The sequence below is a fragment of the Lissotriton helveticus genome, chromosome 10 (assembly GCF_964261635.1).
Source record: "Lissotriton helveticus chromosome 10, aLisHel1.1, whole genome shotgun sequence".
Lineage (NCBI taxonomy): Eukaryota > Metazoa > Chordata > Amphibia > Caudata > Salamandridae > Lissotriton > Lissotriton helveticus.
The window spans coordinates 1,094,697,690-1,094,722,335 of NC_136071.1; the positions used below are offsets into that span (position 1 = coordinate 1,094,697,690).

The 24,646-nt window shown below is 42.1% G+C and overlaps 1 protein-coding gene across 1 annotated transcript; it reads right to left on the reverse strand.

Annotated features, from left to right (window-relative positions):
- Window positions 1-8,394: 8,394 nt before the first annotated feature.
- CRADD (CARD and death domain containing adaptor protein) lies at window positions 8,395-23,210 on the reverse strand. The gene is made up of 2 exons (XM_078663815.1): window positions 23,158-23,210; window positions 8,395-9,654 (listed from the first exon to the last, which is right to left on the reverse strand). Exon 2 carries the CDS (start codon window positions 9,650-9,652, stop codon window positions 9,056-9,058), a length of 597 nt encoding a protein of 198 aa, XP_078519941.1. The 5' UTR covers window positions 9,653-9,654; window positions 23,158-23,210; the 3' UTR covers window positions 8,395-9,055.
- Between the last annotated feature and the right edge of the window lie 1,436 nt (window positions 23,211-24,646).

A 24,646-nucleotide genomic window follows, 5' to 3' on the forward strand; every position in this document is an offset into this window, starting at 1 on the left:
AAATAATAGGCGAATAGTAAAATGGTCATGCGTAACTAACGTTAGGAAGTTAACAAAATATAGGGGATCATTCGCATTTCACATTTCTATGTATGATGGTAATATGGACAAACATAGCGACTATTAACACTGTAATCATTTCTTAGATACTTGCTAATGTTGTGTTTGTATACTGAGAAATCTTATGAGGAGAGCAGTTACCCTGTAAGGTAATACTTGGTTACGTTTTATTCATCTACTGCAGCAAAAACACTCATACATCTCCACTTCACCCTCAAAGAACTAGAGAAACCAGGCTTAAGGTAGGCTGAAATGTCGTGGAGGTATGAGGTTGAAAATGTACACTTAATGCTTGTGTGATGAGCAACATGTAACTCCTCAGGAAGTTAGCTTGACTGACTGAATGCTCAAGAAGAAAGGCGATTACACTTGTCCGTGGAAGCTCTTGTTCTTATGTAGACTTTCAAAGGGATTCCTAAGTAGCTAGCTTTTGTAGAAGACAATCACCATGCGGACACCTGAAAGGGACAGTGCTGTTTGTCTCCCACAGGACTGAGAAAGAAAGAACCCTTACAAAGGAACTTATTAGAAAGAAAATAAAATGAGGAATTTCGGGAGGAAACCTATCAAACACTACATTAATGATTTCAGCATTCTAGGTTTGTGGTCGTTTAAAAAGAAGTGTTATGTTACAAAGTATGGTCATGGTTGAGGAATGGTTTATGTCTCAGTTAGGGCTGTTTGGGTATGGGTGGAATCAAGCTTAGAGTAAAGTTAGTGTTCTCTTTAGGGATGGTCTTATAGTTGTGTGTAGGAATATATATATATATATATATATATATATATATATATATATATATATATATGTACGGTTATTGTTAGGACTCCGACTAATGCGAAGGTTAGTGTCAGTCTTAGGGAGGAAGAGTAGGTTAGGACTGTTGACAGGGATTTTCATTATTTTGGTATCCTCATATTGGTTTCTTCTTAATTGTCAATGGAAAGTCAAAAAATGATTTTTTCTTTAAAGTGGATTCTTCAGTATCACTCCTTCCTAAAGTTATTTTATGATTAGTCCATAGATCAACTTCACTTTTAATGAGAAGACAAAATGGAGCAGTAACAGAACATAACGTGAGGGAGCAATCTTCATACACGGAAAGTACTAAAGAACATGAAACACCTTAGTGCATTGCTGTAAAAATATTGACGCAGTTGCCTTTGTTTCATTTGCGACTGAAGATCAACCTCTTTCTTCCCCTTCTATATAGGATGGTCACTCAACACCTGAGAATTGTATTATGTAAATGGGATAGGTCAATGTGGTAGCTAGAAAGGAGCTCCACATACTGAAGATGTATTAAAAAGAACAGTTTTCCAAAGGGGTGAAGACTCTGTCACAAGCAAATAACGTGGACTGTCTGGAAGAAATTTTTTCCGGGTCCCAACTGGGGAGCTGGGAAGTGTGTTTATTACATCACATGTACAGAGTAAGAACACTGTCCTTCTCAAACACACACATTTTAGCATCTCTTCTTTCCTGTAATGCTTATACAGTTAAGGATCTATTTCTTACTGCTACAGTTTAAAGGCATATTTTAGTTTGATCAAACATCAAGAGTCAAAGGATGTTTACACTATTTGTAAATTTAAGTGTGTTCATTTTCGTGATACCTGCAGAGATGATCACTTATTCATTTGTTACAGATGCACACCTTAATGTGCAGTGCACACGTTAAGGCAGATTTCATTAGAATATCCAAAGAGCTAAAGACAATTGTCTTTGTGTCACCTTCCCAGTATAATGCAACTTTCAGTTTCCAGAGGTCATTTCCCCTGGGCTGTACTGCTAAGGGGTCCATCCAGTGCAGAAATGCTGTGTTCAAGTGTAATTTATAACATGCATTGAGTATATATGTAGCACCACAAACACTTGAAACTGTATTCCATTAAAAGTGTCATTTAAGGGCAATTCACAAAGGTTCAGGAAAATGTAAATATGTTTTTGTTGATCCACAGATTACCTACCTCTGGTGACATGAGCAATTTAGGGTATAAATTGTTCCTGCAGGAGATTAAGGAAAACAAAATGTATTTTGGACATAGGGTCTGCTGCAAAGTTTAAGCATGGAACATTCTTTTGGTAACGGGCAAAAAGAGGCAAACATTTTTTCATTACTTCTCAAAATAAGGTGAGAGTTACAAATACTAATTTTAATATAATCCACGATTATTAAGTCTCATTTCCTGAAGTGCTGGTGTTTCGCCACTCTGTACTGAGATTTGACCCTTGTTCTTTCACTGGCCCTTAAATACCGACATGCGCTACATCTGCAAAATCCTTTCCTCACATGGCCAAATTCCTTGAGTACTAAGCAAACCATGTTCTGCATCATAGGATCCTCACTTATACCAGCCATGTCCTGGGACCCCAGAACTCTTTCTCCTTTCTCTTATATGTATCAGAGTCTATCTGTAGTTCGAGATAGACATCTTAATATCCATGGTCTGGCGATACTCCATAATCAAAAAGACTGGGCAGATTTTACTGCATTTTTCTTGAGTACAACACAATGTTATTCCTAAATGAAGTAAGAATTCATTGCTGCACCTACCTGAGGGCAATGTCATATACTACATATACTATTCAAAATAACCTGTAACTTCCATTCAGGGAGAGAGAACAATGAAGGAAAATTTGACAGTCAAGCCAAAAGTTCAAAAGAGGCAGAGGAAATTATAATGTTACTTTAGAATGTCAGCAGCTTCCCTTTCCCAGCATGTACTGTACTGGCAGTTAGCCTCACAATTAGGGTGATCGGATGTCCTGGATTTCCCCAGGCAGGCCAGGTTTTCTGAGGACTGTCCAACCCCTTTTTTCTTTTCAAATAAATGTCCCAACTTTTGGGACAAAGGTCAGGGCATCCTGCCAAGCAGAATTGAAAGGTATGCTCTCTCTTCTGAAATCATTTTTAATGTGAGGCAGGATATCCCTACACTGCCTCCTTATATTTTCTTTTTTAAACTTCAGAATAGGGTACTAAGTACCCGAGTCCTGTAATGGCAACCAGCAACATTTTTCTCATTTATTAGAGGCAGAACCCTCAGACAGATTCTGTCATCGTTTTGGGTGTGAAAAAGAGACACATTTTGGTACTCGAGACATCAGTCCTACCAGAGGAAAAAAGCAAAAGATTTGATGCGGTGGGGAGAAAGGTTTGTTCTGAAGATGTGGCTTTTAAGACAGTAAATGCAACAATGCTCTTGGAGAGGTACAATACAGCATAATGGGAATCTCTATCTAGGTTTGCTGATAACCTTCCCAAGAAAGGAGAGAACATATCTTGCAATCATATATAGTGCAAGTGGGGCAAGCTGTTTCCAATCAATCTATCAGTGCAGTGATTGATTTTGGGGATCTTGCTGTTACGGAATTTTGCCACATCATCCCAATTCATAGCCCATACTGGCTTAGGCTGACATCTCTGAAGCTAGATGCTCACTTGAAGATTGTGAATCTTCCTGTTACTGGGGCAGTTCTACTTGGTCCTAACACTGGTGAAGAGATGGAACATAAGAAGAAGGAGGTGGAAACCCTTAAGGCTGGAGGACTAGTGGAAAATACATGTTATGGTTCCCAGTATAGAGGAAGGGATTCCAGGTACCAACCAAGACTGATGATTCTATCCCCTTACTGAATCTTCTGTCCTCTGACTTGGGGACAGTAGCAATAACAGCAGCAGTCCCCATATCATCGTAGAGGCAGTCAAGGAAAAGGCCAGCAACAGTCGCACTGTTCTTACAGGTCAAAGTCTTGTCCACAATCTCATCAGTGAAGAGCAGACTCCCTTGGCTCTCCTTCCCACTGTGGTGGGAGGGAGAGTTTCAAACCATCTGTCAGAGTGGAGATTGTAAACTACCTACAAATGTGTCTTGCAAATTATTCAGGCTAGCTACACCATCCCATTCAAAGCTCCTCCTCTATCAATACCTCCAACGCCAGGGCCAAAACATCAATTGCTGCAATATAAGAAATTAGGTAAAATCTCTACTCCAAAAATAATCAATGCAACCAGTTCTTCCATCTCAAAGAGGAACAATAATCTATTCAAGATAGTTTTGTTCCCCAAGAAAAGTTCCAAAGGAGAATTCAGGCTGATTCTCGACCTAATACAGAAAACCAAGTAGATGAAAAAAACAAGTACACAACTGCACCAAATAACACAGCTTATGAATGGAGACTTGATGTGCTCTGTGGATCGTTGGTATGCTAATATTCGCATGCTAGTGGCAGTAAACACAGAATGTTTCTAAGATTCATAACGGGCACGGCTCATTATCAGTACTAACTCGTACTCTCGGGCTGAAATCTGCCGCAGGAACATTCTGCAAATGCATGGCTGTGGTGGCCGCTAAACTTTGATGGGAAAAGATCTACATTTATCCAAACCTGGATGAATGAATGATGAAGACACAGTCTTCCCATCAAAAGCATTTATACTTAAACACCACAAATCAACTGATTAAGATGGTTGAGCTTACGTATCAACCACAAGAAGTTGATGTCTCCAGTACAGCTTCTTGACTACCCAGCAGCTATTGTGGACACATGAAAGAGAGAAGTATGTCCTTCTGAGGAAAGCCTGTGTACCATTTTGTAAAAATGTCACTGATTACTACAGGCACCACATCCAACATCGCAACAGATTTCATCCCTACTGGGATCTATGGCATCATCCATCTTCCTAGTCCCCAATGCACAGCTTCATATGATGCCAATACAACACTGCCTAGAAGATCAGTGATCCCAATGGAAAGAAAATTGGGAAGATAAATTACTTCTCTCAACACAAATCAAACAGTCTCTGACATGGTGGTGCAAAAGAAGCAATATACTAAAATAATACATTTTTTACCAGGATATACCAAGCTAAACGATTGTGAGGGATGTTTCGCTTGCAGGTTGGGGTGCTTATTTACAAGATCTTTAAGTGCAAAGACCGGGGTCAGAGGTCAAACAGTTATATGATATAAATGCCCTGGAGTTGAAGGTAGTCGATGTAGCCTTGAAAGTGCTTGCCCCATCTCTAACTTCAAACAGTATCATGATACAAACAGACAATAAAACAACAAAGCACTATTTAAACAAGCAAGGGAGTACTAGATCAAGGACTCTATCATTAGAAGCTCAAGCAAGTTAGCATTAGTTACTAAAAAGAAATTGACCAATCAAAGCAATATATTTACCAGGTTTGCAAAACTGCAAAGCAGCTCTTTTAAGGAGATGTTTCATAGACAAGCACAAATGGAACTAGATGATGCTATCTTACGGGATGCATTCCAAGATCTGGAATTCCCCAACTTATTTGCCACTGGAGAATATGCAAAATACCAAATCTTCATGTGGAGAATTTAGGAGCCAGGGTTGTTGGGCAATGCTCTGTTGATCAACGGGTCAAAACGTTTTCTCTATGCATTCCCACTAATTCCACTGATTTCAACAGTTCTACTCAAGCTGAAACTTTCAAAGGCCAGAATGATCTTGATAGTACTAGAATAAAGGAGACAGTGGTGGCATCCAGAGGTGCAAAACAAACCTTCGATCGAGAATGCAAGGCAAAATGTATCACCCCATCATAGAATCTTTAAATTTGGGGCCATGGTTTCCGACATCATTCAGTATGGACACTTAAACCTACCACCAGAGTGTATGAACATTCTCAAAGAAGTCAAGAGTCCTGTCACAATGGCTTTTTATGCATTTAAGTGGAAAAGATTTGTCGTATGGTGTCTGAATAACAATTGTGACCCTAAAACTGTAATCATGCCTTATTTATTTCATCTGGCTCAATTACACCTACAACGTGCTTCCATTAAAGTATGTTGCTGCTACTACAGTGTACAGGAATGGATTAACACAAAGATCCTTCTTTACAATGCCAGTCATGAAGGAGTTTCTGGAACTTTTACTCCAGTTAGACACTCTCACCACCATGGGAGTTGAATCTGGTTTTATCCATATTAATGGCACCCCCGTTTGAGCCCACACATAATACCTCATTGTAGGACCTTTCATGGAAGGTAGCTTTTCTGGTGGCAATTACATCGGCAAAGAGAGCTCTTTCCTCAATAGAACCATACATAGTATTTCATGGTAATAGGGTAGTGTTAAGACCACATCCTTCATTTTTACCTAAATTAGTCTCAGAATTTCATATCAACCAGACCATTTCCCTTTCAGTATTTTGTAGTAATCCTTCCTCTCCAGCACAAAGGATTCTTTATTCTTTAGATGTTAGAAGAGTTCTTCAATTTTATTTAGACAGAGCTAAGGATATCCATAAAGCAAACTAATTGTCCATTAGGTACTGAACTGGTAATGCCTCTTTAACCCCTTCCATGCTGCCGCGATTCTGCTCCTGTGCTGAAGATTTCAGCGCGGGTGCGGTCATGATGGCCCCCAGCCGTCATCAGCACACGAGCACTGTAGTGCATGATGGCTGGGGGCCGTCATCAGCATGCAAGGGGTTAAAGCAAACTATAGACAGGTGGATAGTTTCAGGCATTGCTCTTCCTTGGAAAACCTACAGCTCACTCGACACGTGACAAAGAAGCATCTCCTACCTGGGTATATAATGTACCTTTAACAAAAATTTGTAAGGCAGCTACATGGAGATCTGTACACCCTCTTTTCAAGTGTTACTGCTTCAATGAGGATTCAAAAACTGACACTTTAAAAGGTAAGGGAAGATTAAGGAATCTATTTAGATAGAACCATTTTGAGACAAAATATAGCTCGTTAAATAACCTGATTGGTTTTTTGGCTTCTAGTATTTTATTGACAACTGCAGACTGGGGATATTCTCACTACTCTATTCTTCATGTATTACTATCAGTGAGAATCCTAGGACACAGAAAGAAATGTTATTTACTTCTAATCCTAGGTCTGCATCATGTAAATCCTCAATGAAGTCATAAATAACCTTTCCTCCTCCTCGGTTTTCAATACAACTACTAGCATATTCCGTTATCACATATTACTTTTCTCCGTTCAAGAAGAACTGGGGATATGAGGCTAACTGCCACTGCAGTGCATGCTGGGAAGGGGAAGCAGTTGACTTCTTAAAGTAAACGTGTAGTTTTCTCTTCAGCGTCTGTACTTTTGGCCTGACTGGCACCTTTTCCTTCCTTTTTCCTTTCTCCTTGCTTGGAAGTTACAGGTTATTTTGAATAGTATAAAGCATTGCTTTAAGTTAGGTGCTGCAATGTGGTTTTACTGCATTAAAGAATAATCTTTTTCTACACGAGAAAAATGCAATAAAAGCTGGCCTGTCTTGCTCATTATGGAGGTATTACCAGATCATGGACACTGAATTATCTACGTCTAACCACAGATTGACTCTGATATTTAGGAGAGAGTGTTTCATGAGCCTCGCACATGGGTGGGAATATTTTACATTTATGACTTCAATACGTATTCCTCGGTTGCAGAACTCGGATTACAAGTAACACTTTCACACTGCTGACATGTAGAGAATAACTAAAGAACCCACATCTTCTCCCACAATACTCAGCATCTAAATAGAGTCCATAAACCATACTTACAATGTGCTTAGTTGCATTACGGTGGATTTAGAACTGTAAGAATGCATTTAAGATATGCAAGGCGCATATTTGAGGGGGCATGTCAACCAGCACCAATGAGCATGCGGCAAAGGAACCCCTGCCAGTACAGCAGCTTCTGCTTGTGCCTTCGAGGCAAAGAGGCGTCTCAAAACAAAAATAACATATTGCGACCTTAACAGTTAACTATAGAAACTACACATCTTTGGATCTTTCACCACCTACCATTACTTTTAGGTAGCAGGAGACTGGTAGTGGTGTGGATGAGGCACTGTGTGAAGATGCATGGCTGCAAGCACTAATTCTGTGATTCGGTAGAAACTCTTGATCCCAAAGCATGGCAGATGCACTTAGATCATTGATCACTCAATGTTGAATAGAAGGAATTGTGATTTAAAAAATCGTAAATTTAGTGGGCAACGACAGACATGACCCCCAAATCTAGAGCAGAAATGGGGGTCGGCACATGTTCCAACTCTACTAGAGTGGTGTAGGGATATGGACATGGTCATGGTGGCCGAGAAGGCTACCTTCATTCACAGAGGATGTCCAAAGAAATGGGGAAGGGTGTGAGGCAAATGAAATACCTACAGGGGGAACATCTGTACTCCTCCGATATTGGATCATGGTTCGGACGATGAGATATAACACTATTGTGGTCATTGGGGATGTAGCGTCTTTATGGAAACTGTGTACCGACAGACTGTGTGCAACTGTCATCCTGATTGTAAGAACTGTATATGCAGATTGTATTTAATTTAAAATAAACACGTTTTAAAAAAATCGTAATTTAGTATGTGAATGTTTGTGCTCTTTGCTGAGGGATCAGAAAAGAGGAGTTGATCTCTGATGAGCATGATTATTCTTTGGCGCCTTCTTGTTGAAAGCCTTCAATACAGTTTGAATGAATGTCCATAATAAGCACAGCATAATGCTTTTGTAAAATCTGTAAAAGTGTAAGGTAAATAAATGTTAATTGGCTGGTCAACTTTTCTCAACCCACAAAGTGAACAAAGCCCTACCAGCGGCATTTTCAATACCTAGAATCCCACACATGCAACATGAACCAATAAAATCCCTCTGATAGTGTATTCCTTAGAGCCTGGACAAAGAAGGAGTTATCTGCTGTCTCTGTGCAGCTAGGCAGCTGCTGGTGAGTCCTTTACCACAGCAGCCCCCAACCTTATGGAATGCTGCCAGGAGAAGGGATGCCTCACACAAATTGTGATCTCAAGTCACTGTACTGATGTTGTCAATGAGCCTCTTCATGCAGGCATTGCCCAGATTTTCATTGTTAAAATTAGGACCATGATGCATATTCTTTCAAGTGTTCTGCACTCAATCAATGTGTTGAGGGTCAGTAGAAAATTGAACCCAGTGATATACTTGCAATGTACATCCCACCTTCGTTTAAGGAAACAGTTTGAGATCATCATTGAAGCATGTGATGGATCACGGAAGGGTCCACCTCGGCTGCCATCAGTGTGTCGCAAAGGACTTTTGTGGTAGCCTTTTTACCAAGCCTCTGTCTCCACATGATGAAAGCTGCTACCATCTGCGACTGCACGCTGGAAGGATGATTTACTTTACAGCGGTAAATATCGGTTTGTGACAAGCCCAAGTGAATTACGATTTGTTCCCATTCAGCACCAAGCTTGCTGGCAAGCTGGCTGATCTGTTTGTCAGTAGGGGGGCTCGCCAGAACATTAGAGGGTATGCCACTAGTCACTGTGCATGATGGTGCCTCTTGAATTTCCAGGCACCGGGCCTCAAGGCTTTCTCTTACCCACGGGAACTCTTGTAAGGAGTCCAGGAACACCGCAAATGCCCGTGGACCTCTTGTAGGTAAAATATCTAGTAATTTCATGGTTTTCCTTTGGTTGGTAACCTCGGCTGAAATTTCTTGAAGATGATTTTCGGTTAAAATCCCTTCCTGGTATAAATACTGAACCACTAATCCATCCACCAGGACTTCTGCGCAGAGCTGCAGCCTATGTTTCCTCAGGAGCTCCTTGTGGTATGTGTTCATCTCTGTTAAAGGGGAAACATTAACACATACATTGTGAATTAGCTAAATATAAAATAAATGTACAACGTGTGGATATTTTAATTGCAACTAGCATAATTGAATGATGAAACTTCTGCAGCAGACAGGAGGTCAGTGGAACCTGTACTCACAGCACTTTTTACGAGACAAAATCTTAGGACCATTCAATAAGGCTATCTTTGCAGTACACTAAATGTGAGCAGGACCACCATTTGTCCACATTAAATATTTGTGGGCCCCAAATTTCCTTCCTGGCTTCAGTGTTGTTGATTTCTATGAGTTTACAGATTATTCATGTATCAGTGGTATTACTCATGTTTCTCACAACATTTCAGATTTATGTTTCCTCACCCACCCACTGTTATATGGCTCTTTGTTTCCCTCCCTTTCCTCCCAACCTGATAGTGGTTTTTAGGGCTCGCTACGAACAGCGCTCTCTCGCAGAGAGCCCTATAGTCGTCGGGTCAGCCGACAAACGAGGGGGGACAAGAGCAGGCCACGCGCACATTGAGACGCATGGCAGAGTCGGATTCCGATGCGCCTCTTGGGATTGGGTCGCGCGCGTCGGAATCCGACTCTGCCATGCGCCTTGGAAACCGAAACCTAAGAGCCGCGCGACGTGAGCTGTCTACGGTAGAAGCTCACGCGCGCGGCTCTTAGGTTTCGTTTTGACTCGTGTTACACTTGTTTTAATGGGTTTCATGAACTAGTCAACAATAAGATGAAAGGTCAGAAAATGTTCGTCAGTGTGCCTCGTGAATGCTGAGAATGGCAGTGTTTTGATCCCAGCATCCAGGAATGAATGTTAATGGTCGCTATTTACTATTAGTACCTTTTGACTTCCCTGCAGTTGACTGTATACTTACTGTGGAGAAGGATTTTCGTTTTACCGCCGACCGTGCGGTTGGGAGGTGGGGTTTGCTTTTGGGTTATTTTACTGCACCGATCGAGCTTATTTTCTCAATCCAACCCCAAGGTGCATCATCGCGGAAAAATGATGTAATCACGCGGCGTCGCTGTCAGGCAGTGTACTGTCTTCTTTCAATTTTGTTTTACGCTGGTTGTTGCTCTGACCTAAGCGTAGCACACAGAGTTCTTCCCTATGCTCTGCAGGACCCACGAGAACTCTGTGTGAGGCCGCCTCAGGATGTTCGTGGCCCGGAGCATCGCGGCCGATCACAAGGACCTTATCCACGATGTGTCCTTTGACTTCCACGGCCGGAGGATGGCCACCTGCTCCAGCGACCAAAGCGCCAAGGTGTGCTGCGCGCGACATGACCGTCGCTTTCCCGCGCTCTCCCGCGAGCTGTGGGTAATGAGGGCTCCTGGGGACCTCAAGGCACCAATAGGGAGGGAGCGCGCGCCCTGGTGCTTTTGACACACCGTTTTACCTGGGGCTGATACTTGTGTTACATCGATTTCTGGATTAGACACTCCGCGCCGCAGCATTGGGCTAAATTTAGCCCCTTAGATCTCATTTTTTAATTACATTAGCGTGGCAAAGTGCGAAAAGATGTATGCACTTTCTTCTTATGTTCCCGTTATATTTTATAATTCCTGGCTTTGGCAGCTCGTCTCTTTATTGACGTGCCTCTTCATCGTGTTGCACCCTCCTTTGCTTGTTTAGTGAGAGATTAAGGCCGACGATTTAATTAGGTCCGATTAACCCCTGCATTGGGTACATTTACACAAATATTGTTTAAAGTAACAAGGTTCAATAAGGTGTCACATTTTCAGGTATCAGAATGCAGCCGATTTCCTTTTTCAGGTTATTCAGAAACACTCTGCAGGGCATTCTAGAAGATGCTATTATATACACATAAGGATTCTTCCAAAAGTTTTTGGGGAGGGATGGAGACCATGTTGACTTTCAGTATACTTAGCTTGTACTTGCAGGGTTCCTGCCTATATTGATAACAGGCAGCCGACAAGTAGGTCTTATTTAGTCTGTAAGCACTATTTTTCTTTAATGAGTTTCTCCTACTGCAGGAACCACATGCTTTCCTGCAACATTCAGCACGCCATGCATGCTTTCACTTTCTAAGCAGCCCGGGACAATGTTTTCCGCTTCTTTGAAATGAAATAGGTCTCGCATTTACAAGAGTTTGAGCTATTGGAATTGTAAATCACAATGCCTTTTATTTATTTGTTAATTATAAAAACAGATAAATAAAAAGCATTGGTAATTACAATGATTATAGCTTAGACTCTCACAAATGCGAAACCTATTGCATTGCAAATGCTTGTTGTATGATGTTATTATTAAAAATGTTTGACTATATAAGCAGTTTGTTGCGATATGGTGGAGTGAAGCCATACGTGTCGTACAAATGTAATTGATTTGTACGCGCATAGTAGAAGCTATACTGTACTGCAACACGATTAAACAGTCACGCTGTAGGTGGGAGGAGGTTCAGTGACCGGTGGAATACGTTAATAACTGATATCAGTCATAAATATTAATGATAATGTAATTGAGCCATTGAAACACTGATTTATATGTTGGATTTAGTATTCTGCCTACTGGTCTCACATGATAATTCCTATGTATGCATACTGTATTTCTATTCGAAACTTTCAATAAACAGATCAAACAAAAAAATCAACAACAAAAAATCAGTGATATTATTCCTATGGCCCCGTTGATGATTTCTAAAGGTTAACCCCAGTTGTACGAGAGTGGGCAGAATATATCTGGCTAAAAGTAGGGTACTGGCATTAAAACATCTCCTTCAAAGCAATTTGACAAACTCTTCACATGACCTTTGGTGTCATTTTGCTCCAGATATAAAAATGCAATCATCTTGTCACGCAACTTTTGTATTCTTAGTGTTAAAGCCTACTCGTTTCATAACAAGAGTAAGAGTGACGAGATGACTCCATGTCACCAGAACACAATACTTCCAGCTCTGGGGTTTGATTCAACTTATCGGTGCATTTTGGGAGTTGTAGTTTTGGTTCAATCTAATTGGATCAACAGACCTGATAAACAATGATATGTACAAGCAAAATTCAAGAATAGAAAAGTGATGCCCTGGTGACATGGTCATCCTATGTACAGTATTACTGTGTAGGCAGAAAAATATGAAAACGCTATTCAAAGTATCTCCTACTGGAGCTGCAGCCTGGATTCAGAAAACACAAAGGTGTGCTTCAAAGCTTCAGGTTTTGAGAGCAATGATAGGAGTGAAAAAGTAAATGAGGATTAACAGTGGTTTCCCAGGGTACAAGAATTGCTAACACCTCTCAATAGACACGGGAATGAAACAGAATAAAAAGTAAATCCTATGTATATATGTCAGCAGACAATCAACTTTCTTTAACAACACAGGTGGCATAGTGTAGAAAAGAGGGGTCTTACATCAGAACATACAATGGTGCTTGAAGATAACTCTAGCAACCCTAGCCACTCTACTGCAAATCCCTCGGCATGCTTTGCCCACCAGTGCCTTGAGAAACCCGGTAAAGAGGTGAATTCATAAGCTAAATTTCATTGTGCAGAAGTAGTGTGCTTCCACTGAAAAAGCACTTACCCTCCAAGAGCTGGAATCATTTGTTTATCACGTTGCACGAGCCAAAGGTCTTGATCAAGCCAGGTTATTGTGTTACAACAGAGCATTACAATTAGGTCAAACAGATGTGACTACAATGCTGTATGTCTCCTAGACAAGTAGATAATTTTGGTGCTTCTTCTTCAGCAGAAGCACAGCTGGGAGGAGGGTAGTCATGAGGAACGTATTGCTATTTTGCAGTCCCGGGCACCCCCTTCCATTGCATCATCAACTTTGAAGATACCATGTAATAGCACTCCTTGAGAGAATTTTTATATCTTAAATACATTTCTTTATTTAATATACTCTAAATTTAAATTACAGTTCACTGAACCCCAAACACCGCCTCCTGCCCCTTAATGCTACCCTTCACTGAACCATGCTAACTCCTTGCTGTCCCTTATTGCTACCCATCCGTGAACCCCAAACCCCTTAATACCCCTTCAAGCTACCCGTCCCAGAACCCTAGTAACTGCTTACTACCCTACCCTTAGTGCTACCCTTCCCTGAAGCATAAAACCTTACTATGCCATAGCACTACCTATCCCGGAACCCTTAGGACTCCTACTTCCCTTTACAGCTATCCATTACTGGCCTCACTATAACGCCACCCTTCTTTGAATGCAAAATACATTTATTAGTGCTTAACAGTACCCATCCCAGAACTGTAAGAAACTCTTACCACTCTCAACTGCTAGAGATGCCTAAATCATTCAAACCACTACCCCTTAACACTACCCTTCTGTGAAACCTAACCCATTACTATCCCTTAACGCTACCTTCTCCATAGCTCTACAACCCCGCCAAAGCTATCACTTACCGCTACTCTTCCCTGAACCCATAAAACCTTACTAATCCATAATGCTACCCATCCCTGGGCCCTAAAATAGCCGCACTATAACTCTACCCTTCTTTGAATACCAAAAACCGTTTATTGGTTCTTAACAGTACCCATTCTAGAACTCTAAGAAACTCTTACCACAACCAACTGCTTGAGATTCCTAGAACACTCAAACCATTACTACGCCTTGACGAGGCTCTTCCCTGTACCCTAAAAAATCCTCACTACTCTTCCTTTATTCCTAACCCATTACTATTCCTTAACGCTACATTTCCGTAACCCTCCAAACTTGCCAAAGCTACCATTAACCGCTGCTCTTCTCTGAACCCTAAAACTCTTATTAACCATTAATGCTACCTATCCCTGGACCCTAAAAAAGCCCTACTATAAAACGCTACGCTTCTGTGAATGCAAAAAACATTTACTAGCGCTTAACACTACCCATCCCTGAAGCCTAACAAACTCTTACCACCTCCAACTGCTACATATTCCTAAAGCCTTCAAACCATTACTATTCCTAGACAATACTCTTCCCTGTACCCTAAAAATCTTACTATCCCTTCCACTACCCTTCCCTTAACTCTTAAAATGTCTTACTACCCCTTAACACTACTCTTCCCTGAACCCTTAAAACTCCTTATTACCCCTTAACACTATGCTTTCCCAAACACTGACAACGTGGTACTACCACTTAATGCTACACGTCCCTGAAACCTAAATATCCTTACTACCCATTAATGCTACACATCACTGAACACTGAAAATCCGTAACTAGCCCTTAATGCTTCCCATCCCTAAACCCAAAAAATCCTTTAATATGCATTAACACTAACCTTCTCTGAACTCTAAAAACTCCTTAACCCTACCCATCTCTGCACTCTGGGAACCCATTACTACCGCCTAACACTACCCATTCCTCAGCCCTCAAAATCCTTACTATCCCTTAACACTACTCTTCCCATAACCTTAAAATATTACTTGCCGCCAATACTACCCATTACACAACTCTTCACTGAACCTCAAAACGTACGACCCCTTAACGCTATCTAATGTGGATCCTAAAAGTCCTTACTACCCTTAATACTACTCTTCCCTGAACCCTAAAAACCTTCTGACCCCTGAATACTACCTATAATGCCATTCTTCCCTGAACCCTAAAAAGCACACTACCCTGTAACGCTACCCATCCCTGAATCCTAAACATTCTTAATACCCTTTAATCCTACGTACCCCAACCCTAAAAAAATCCTTACTACCCCTTAGTGTGACAATTCCCTGAACCCTACAAATTCCTTACTACCCATTGCTGATACCTTTTCCTGACCCCTAAAGCCACTTGCTACCCCTTAACACTAGCCATCGCTGATCCACACCAATCCTTACTACTACTTAACACTATCCTTCCATGAACCCTAAAAGCTCCTTACTACCACTTAACTGTACTCTTCCTTGGATCCTAAAAACAGCTTTAATGGTAACTGTAAAAAACTGAGTTACTGGCTGGGGGGGCCCTATTCAAGCAGAAACCACAATTCTTCTCAGGATGAAGTCACAAACAAACCCGGGCAGCTTGGCACGGAGCAGTCAGGCTTAACTCAGAGACAATGGGTAAAGTATTTGTGCATCACTTCAAACAGCAACACAGTGACAAAAGACCACAAAAGGAGCCCACAACAAAGTTAGAAAAATAGAGTAACTTTTATTGAATAAAACAAGACCAAAACGACAAAAATCCAATCAATACAATGAGAGATATTGAATGTTAAAGATTTTAGTAAAAATAGTGCACAAATAGTGCAAAAAGGTGGATATCTGGTCGTGCCTGACCGGGACAAAGTCTCAAGTTCAGGCAAACTGTGATAAAGTGCGGGCCAGCTACAGGGACACAGTTAGGCCCGCTGAATAAAGTATGTTTAATCCTGGTTTGTAGAGCATTGCGTGGATTCAGATCAAAGGTGCATTTCGCAATTGAAGAAATGTGTTGGTTCCGAGATACAACGAGGCTGTGGTGCACGGTCCTGATCCATCGAGGATCCCGTCAACAAGGGCTTGCAATACGAAGTCTGGAGTCAGGGATGATCCATTCAGTTGGGTTGATGTGTCAGTTCCGAGGTGCTGTGAGGCTTTGATTTGGAGTCCGGCATCGTCTTCGGGGCCTGCACTGAGGATGTGTTGCACAGTGTGGGGTCTGATGCGGCATTGGGCTGTGATGCGCTGCAGGTCTTTGTGGCAGTTTCGATCCACGCAGCGTGGCGATGCGTCGTTTCTGCTCGAATTTGCGCTGCGCAGCAGAGGAGATGTGTCCATTCCGTTGGGTCCACAGGCCCACTTCAAAGGATCCCAGACTGGGGCGGCAACACTTGGCAGGGGATACTCACAGATGGCAGAGTCCAGGGGCAGGTGCAAGGCTATTGGAGCCTTCTGCCCCTGAGGCTCAAGTCAGGAGGCCTGCCAACTAGCCCCTGAAGTCACTCTGGTGTTCTGGGTTCATGAGATGCAGGTCCAGTGCTTCCCACCCAGGCAGGAAGGTAGCTGGTTAGCCCAGCAAAGCAAGAATCCAGCAGAGTGGCAGTCCTTCTTCCTGGTAGAGTATCCACAGGTCCAGAAGTGTACTTGAGTGGTGGTGTTGGAGGTCCAGTATTTATACCCAGTTGTGCCTTTGAAGGAGGGAAGAAACTTCTAGAGGTTTCCTGCCTTCCCTGTCCTGGCTCCAAACTAACTCCATGGGGTATGCATCCCTGTGTGTGAAGGCAGGACACCGCCTATTCAGGTGTAGGTGGGGCTGTGCCCAGCTCCTCCCTCCCATCTTGCCAGTGATGGCTCATCCAGGCACACCTAAACTTGTAGGTGGCTGTCTAGGAGGAATACCCAAGCCCAACTCTCGGCAACACCCAGTCATGTTGTTAAAATCTGGATTGTGGCGTAAACATTATCGGCGCCATCTTGTCCTTTTCAGATCCATACGTGCGCGTAAGCAGCAGCCATTTTGTGTGCCTTGGCCTCTCTGCCCACTGCCAATAGCCTGCACGTCTCTCCCCCCCCCACTCCCCGGCCTCGCAAGCTTCCCCCGCACCCTGCCAGCCCCCCGATCTCTCCTGCCTGGGCCATAAATGCACCTCCAGCGCGACCCTGCCTCAGAGCCACATCCCGTGCTGAACCCCCACACTCCTTTCATCTCACTCCTTTTGATAACCTCTTCCTTCCTGCCCGATTGTCCGGCCTGTTCCCAGGCCATCACCTAGCCCAACAGATGCAGTTTATTGCCCCCTACAGTAGGAACTCACCCCATCAAAGGAGCGGGGATTAATCAACGCTTTCGCACCCCGAAGATCCGACTGATCACACACATCCCCGTTCCCAGCGGAATGTCCAGCTGCGCGATAACCACCACATGCTGAGATCGGGGTGGGAACTCTACTGTAGATGTGTGTGGGAACGAGCCTGGACCGGGGATTCCGAGGATGTCTTTTCTGTCCTTCAAAGAAACCTTACGGATGCAGTGTATGTAATAAAGCCATAAACCTGTGTATAAGAGGCAGGACTCAGAGATGCGGTTAGAGCACCACGAGAAGATACCCTGTTGTCTGATTTGACGTGTTCTGCTCCGTCGGAATAAACTCCTGTTTCTAGCCTTCCAGTCTCCAGCGCCTGCCTCTTTGTTTGATAACCTTGAGTTGAGTTAGAGGCGGCTACGCCGGGCATTCTTAGAAGAAAAGGGCTATCGATCGCGTCTGCCCCCCTTTTACAATGTGACTAGTGACAGGCTACAGAAACTAAATGGTTAAGGCAAAAAAAGTGCCCACTTTCTAAAAGTATTTTAATGGGGAGTTTGGCCCAGCTAGGGACAAGGGAAGGGTAGGGCCAGGAAATTTGTATACATATAGGTAACCCAATCCTCGTAACAATTTTAATGCGTATCTTGAATTACCGCTAGGATCAAACAATAATTTACTGATGCAAGATCTTTATTAATTAACTTTTCTTTTGAAAAATATTCAAAACTTTTAACAAGTCACAACCAAAGGACACAATGTAATCAAAGCACATTCACTAACAATATGAAAATCTTTACACTTAACAATACAAATATCACATTACCCCTCCGCTGCGCTGAACGTTCCGCGCTGGTGCGTAACGTTCTATTGCGCGGGCGGTGCCGGAACGTTCAACGGACGTGCGCAGCACTACCGAGGTAGTGCAAGCAACGTCTGCTGAACGTGGCCAGCACTGAAGGGGTTAAACAAAACCTTTCAAAGACAAAAATAAATAATGACAGAAAAAACAAACAGCACTTTTTTTTAAAATATGTAACAGTTTCCACACTAACATTTGTTACTCCTACTGCATCTAAAACAAACAAATACTATTTGTAGAGGGAAACATTGGGAGATTCCTAAAGGATCCTGGTCAAGGGGTGTATCTAATTATGGTGGCACCCTCAGAGGAAAAGGAAAATAATTCAATATTCCTCAATGTTTGACGAATTGCCAACATGTTTCGAGTCCCAGGCATTAAGTACAGGGGCTCTCATCAGGGCTTCTTACTTTTAAATAGATGGTGTTGTCTGTAACAAACAAATATGCAGAAATCGATTATGAATCGATCAATGTGGGGGCTCCTACCTCACTGAAGGTTCTAACTATGTATTAATTATAAATGTTACCCAATCTAGAGGATTAGTAGCCAATGCTTCCACACGGTTTCCTGTTGGTGGGATCGGCGCAGAAGATTCTGTTGGAAGCAGAATCAACTTGTTTATTAACGTTTTAATTATTATACTACACATATTTGTAAGAGCACAAATTGCCATGTAGCCTACCATTTTCACTTTAGGAGGCGAAGAAGTCTCGTTTTTATGGGGGTGCAGTGCAGCAGTGAACCTACAAAATAGACTGTATTAGGCTCATGTTTTTTGACGTAGTGAGGACTAAAAGGATCTTTAAACAATTTATGGAAAGGGCGTACCTGGCGGTTCGGCGTTCGTTCCTTGCGCCTATATTGTTTAATAGCCTTCTGGCTCTTGCAGTGCGGCTGTAGCCTCTAGAAGACGCTGTAAAAATAAATGTGTAATTGCGCCTAATTAACTGGGATTATGTTTGAATACCCAAGAGAGAACGATAACTATTTAAAATCGTTCAAGTAAAACAAGAAAGAATTCAAGTTTTTGCAAAAGAAATTTACAAGAACACCTGTGTTGTATTTTAGTCTCAGGGTGCGATTCTGTTTTAGAGACTATCTCTAAATATGTTGATTTCTTTCAACAGCCATTCCTCACTGACGTTCCTTTGTACTTGAAAGACACCACCGATTTTCTGACTAAAATAGAAGGGTCTCCATTTGATGAGTCCACACAGTTGACGGTGTCATTTGATGTGACATCATTATACACTCAGATGCCGCAGGAATAAGCACTACAAGTGATAGAAGTATATCCTGAGAACAGGGAACGTCCCCTTAGGGTCCCTAAGAAAATTTAATTTAAAAAGATCGTACATCAGTGTATTATTGTTTGATCCTAGCGGTAATTCAAGATACGCATTAAAATTGTTACGAGGGTTGGGTTACCTATATGTGTACACTTTCTAAAAGTTCCATTTTCAGAATTGTAATTTAAAATGTGCCATCAACATAAGCTAGGGTTTTAAATTAGTATACAGGGGACACCAAACATTAACTGATTACATATTCCCATTATGCGATTACACTTATAAAATGCAATACGGTAACTCCAATGTCAGTCTATGGGAGAGGTGTGCCTGGCAATAATAAAAACCGAATTTAAGAGTATTTCACAACCAGGACATATAAAACTCAAAAGGTACATGTACTACTTTTTAAATACACTGCACCCTGCCCTCTGGGCTGTTTAGGGCCTAACTTAGGAGTGAGTTATATGTATTAAAAAGGAAGGTTTGAGCATGGCAAAAGGTTTATTTGCCAGCTCAAAATGTCAGTTAAAAAACTGCACACACAGGCTGCAATGGCAGGCCTGAGACATGTTTAAAGGACTACTTATGTGAGTGGCACAATCAGTGCTGCAGGCCCACTAGTAGAATCTAATTTACAGGCCCTGGGTACATGTAGTGCCACTTTACTAGGCACTTACGCGTAAATTAAGTATGCCAATTGGGGATAACACAATATTACCATGCTTAAAAAAGTGAGCACATGCCCTGTAGAACTGGTTAGCAGTGGTAAAGTATGCAGGGCCCGAAGGCCATCAAAAACGAGATCAACAAGAATGGAGGAGGCAGGCAAAACATTGTGGGGCGGATAGGGCTGGGGGGAGACCGCCTTTGAGCCAACAGGACTAACATTAGCCAGTCCTTAACCCTAGAAAAGCCCTTATTGCCCATTAATTCTACAAATTCCTGTACCCTAAAAACATGTACTATGCCTTAAAGCTAACTTTTCCTGACCCATACAAGCTCCATGCTGTCACTTATCGCTACCATTCCCTCAACTCTATAAACCTATTAACACTACCCTTTCCTGAACCCTACACACCACTTACTTTTTAACGCTGAACCCTAAAAGTCATTACTACATCTTAACGCTATCCTTCTCTTAACCATAAAAGCTCCTTATAACCCTTAACTCATCTCTTCTTTGAACCTAAAAACTGCTTACTACCCCTTAATGTTACCCAACCCTAAACTCTAAAAATCCTTACTACCCCCTTAATGGTACTCTCTCCTTACCCCTACAAGCTGATTGCTTCCCCTAAATGGTACCCTTCCCTGAAATCTAAACACCCTTACTACGCCTTAATGCAAATCTTCTGTGAACCCTAAAAACCCCTTACAACCAATTAATGCTACCCTTTCCTTAACCCTAAACTCCTTACTACCCCTTAATGCGACCCTTCCTTGAACTCTAATAACCCCATGCTACCATATAACGCTACTCTTCCTGAACAGGAAAAATGTACCAAACTTTAGCGCTTCCCATCCCTAAGCTCTTCAAAACCCCATACTACCTATTAACACCCATCCCTGAACCATAAACACCCTTACAATCCCTTAACGCTACCCTTTACTGAACCCTAAAAACCCTTGGTACGACTTACCATTACTTTTCCCTGAACACCCCGTAAAACACCTAACGTTTAACGTTAACCTTTCCTGAACCCTACAAATCCTTATTAGTCCTTAACGATACCCTCCCTGAACCCTACAACTCCTTAATGCTACCCTTCCCTAAACCAAACAAATCCCTTACTGTCCCTTAATGTAATCCATCCCTTCCCTGAACCCAAATTACCCATTAACATTACCCTTTCTTAAACCCTAAAAACCTATCAGTACCACTAAACAGTACCCATCCCTGTATGCTAAAAACCCTTACTACTCCTTAACGCTACCCTTCCCTGAAGCCTAAAAAGCTCTTACTAAACTTTAACATTACCCTTTCCTAAACCCTACAACTCCTTGCCCCCAACCCCCTTAATGCTACCCCTTCCTGAACCCTACAAACTCCTTACTACCCCTCAGTGCTTACTCAGGGACACTGCCTGCTGAAAGCAGGGGGTCCTAAGGGTGAAATACTAGGAACAGTTAGAAATCAAATTACTGATTCCCAGATAATTTCTCATTTCTAAGGAGACTTTCACTCAGGGTCACTCTTGTGATCCCAGTTATTTTATCACCACCTTCCTACACGCAGTTATACTGGGAACACTGGGGAGGAGTTGATATCGCTGTAAGGCCCTTAGAGGCTTCAAGCAATATGGAAACCTTATCTCTTTAAAGACTAAAAAGACCAAAATTAGGGCATCAGTAGAAGTACTTTCTGGGCTACATTCAGTTATTCAACAAAAGCAGAACTGGGATGCATTGAAATTAGGTAGAAATGAGCATCGCTACACTAATGTAGTTCGGATGTTTTGTGGCTGCACCAAAATTCTGTAATAGCATTATCATAACCAGTTATCGTGACATATTTGTAAAATTTAAAGATGAATGTGCAAGCACTCTTTATTTTTCTGTAATTTTAGGAGTAAAGATGGCACCAGCTGGTTGCTTGTGCTCTGGTGCTAATATGCATGCAGTACTTTTCTCTTAATACAAAACTAGTGTTAAATGCACTAAAAACACTTTTCACACATTTCACTGTTTTTTACAGCTTCCCACATACTCTAAATGACTCCCAAAGAAGTATGCCAGTGAATCATAACATACACCAAATATTAGTGCATCACCATTTTAATTTTTTTATAGTAATGGCCTAACTAGGTACGGTCAACTTCCCTTCTTTCCCTTGATAGCGCATATTTTTAGCAATTCTTCAACATGCAGAGAGAGTTGGCTTTGGCTAGGCTCCACTCAGGAGGTTTACTCCTTCATTTCATGCTATCAGCTTGGTGATGTATCATTCCACTTTCCAAGAAGTACTTCCATTAGAATGCACATGGGATTATTCTAAATCTAAAAACGAATTCAACTATGCTGTTCGGCGCATTCACGTCTGTTTCTGCACTGAAAGCAATATTTTTGCTTCTTTTTCCCCATCATTAGCACAGAGAGCAGGCTAGGCTTTAGTGTGATAAACAACAGTTGTGCATACAATACAACCAGCATTTGTGAGTACCTCTGTTTACATTTGTTGGCACATTAAAGCCAGCCCTATTGGCTTTGCTAATGTTTGTTCTATTACATAAAAGGGGATAAACACGTCATAACGCACACGCTGCAAAATGGCTGAAACTTAAATTTGAGAGCATAAAAGTCTTCGCAATTGGCGCATCATCTCCATTACCACAAGAGCACTGTGCAGGCTGGCACTTTTTGTTTTATCTAAAACAGAAGCGACGGTGTCTTGAAGTTCGTTTTTTATTTAAAAGCAAACAAAAGAGAACGTGCCACAAATGTAACCATTTTGCAACCAAACGTGTGATGATAAAACCAGACTGAGACTTTTGCAACCAGGTGCGTGCAGTGGTTTCATTTTGGGAGACTAGAAGTTTCAAACTTACGTCTACATAAAGCCAGAACGGCGTTTTATTTATAAAAGTGAACGAGGAAGTGAGCTGAACTTACTTAATACACATGAGAGATAATTCAACAAATTAAAAACCAAACCAAAATAAAACCTACTTAGTCTAACCACTGCAGTGCAAAAGCGAAACCGATCTTCCCTTCCTGGAGCTTCTTGTAACGTTAAATGCGATTGGCGGCAGGTGCTCAGTGTCATGCGCTGTCATTGGCTATGATGCGGAAATACTGTCGGTGTCTCCTTGGCTCTGAGGCACACGTAGCATGTTGCCAATGCCCACAATTATTTTTTACGGCAGCTCTTTTGCCCTCAACTAGTGCTGAAAATTGATCAGGCATTGACAGAACCAATAGGTCTGGTGCTGGCTGCCAGTCGTTTGGGTTTGTCAATGCATTGTTTTGTCTTCTTTTTTGTAAAACTTCATTGTTAGGGGAGATCCTGGGCCCTGGCGAATCAAAAAAATATTCTTTTGAGATTGGAATAGCATTCATTGTCAAAGGAGGGCCTGTCAATGAAGCAATCCATTTTGTCTGTGGATGTGCACCAGTGCTCAGTGCTTTAAATGGGCCGGTACTGGCCAGCACGGAGTACCGGCACTTTTCTATTTTCAGAACGACCTAGCACTTTTTAATTGGAGAGTACCGGCACTTCTCAGAAACAAGCAGGTACTCTGCTACAGAGTACCTGCACTTCTATTTTTCCATTTCAAGCACTGCACAGAACATCCACAGACCAGAATGCCAGACATGCCAACAGACTCGATTCTGGCAAGAGACTCCCGATTTAGAGATCAAAAAATGGCGTTAATTTTGCTTTCTTTTGTCTGAAATTGCCCCCACTTTAGTAAAAGTAAATGTGGATAATACATCCTCCTGATCAATTTTTTGAAAATATCCCCATTAGCTCTCCAAATGTTGGAAACTGTGCAAATACGCTCAGGGGCGTAGGAAGCACTAAAATTCTGGGGGGGAGAGGGACAACCTTGTGGACTTTCCAGTGACCCCATACGTATCACCTGTTGTGTGAGACCGTGCACCCGTTAAACAAATACAATCGCATCGTTTTGAAGTGACATATTGAGAAAGGTAGGCAGTAGTCACAGTTTGCAAGTATGCTTTATTGTTATTTAAATTCCCATAGTAATTAGACCAAATGTTAAAAAACACGTATATGAATCTTGCATCTTCATGCACAAAGCAAACAAAGGTCGCTGACTTCGGGTGGGGGTGTTGTGTTTGCAAGTGCATTATATGTTTGAAAAGTGCCTGCTGCGGCATTCCTGGTCTCCCCTTTTGTACCGCTTTGTTCACCATAAGTTGGCAGGGTATGCTCAGACGTGAGTCCCTTGCTCACTTTGCCACTGGCTGAAGACGGCTGAAGACGGCTGAAATGCCAGAAACCGGTCCTACGAAGCTTTTTCCGGTCCAGGGAAGGCATGGCTTGGAGGTTCGGGCTGGACTGTTCCCATGAGGCACAGGGTCAGACTGATTTGCATATGGCCATGTCTGAACTGGGGTGGCAGAGTGGGCTAAAGAACGGTGATGGATTAAACCCAGATCTGTTGACTGGGTGTGAGTGTTTGATTCGTTC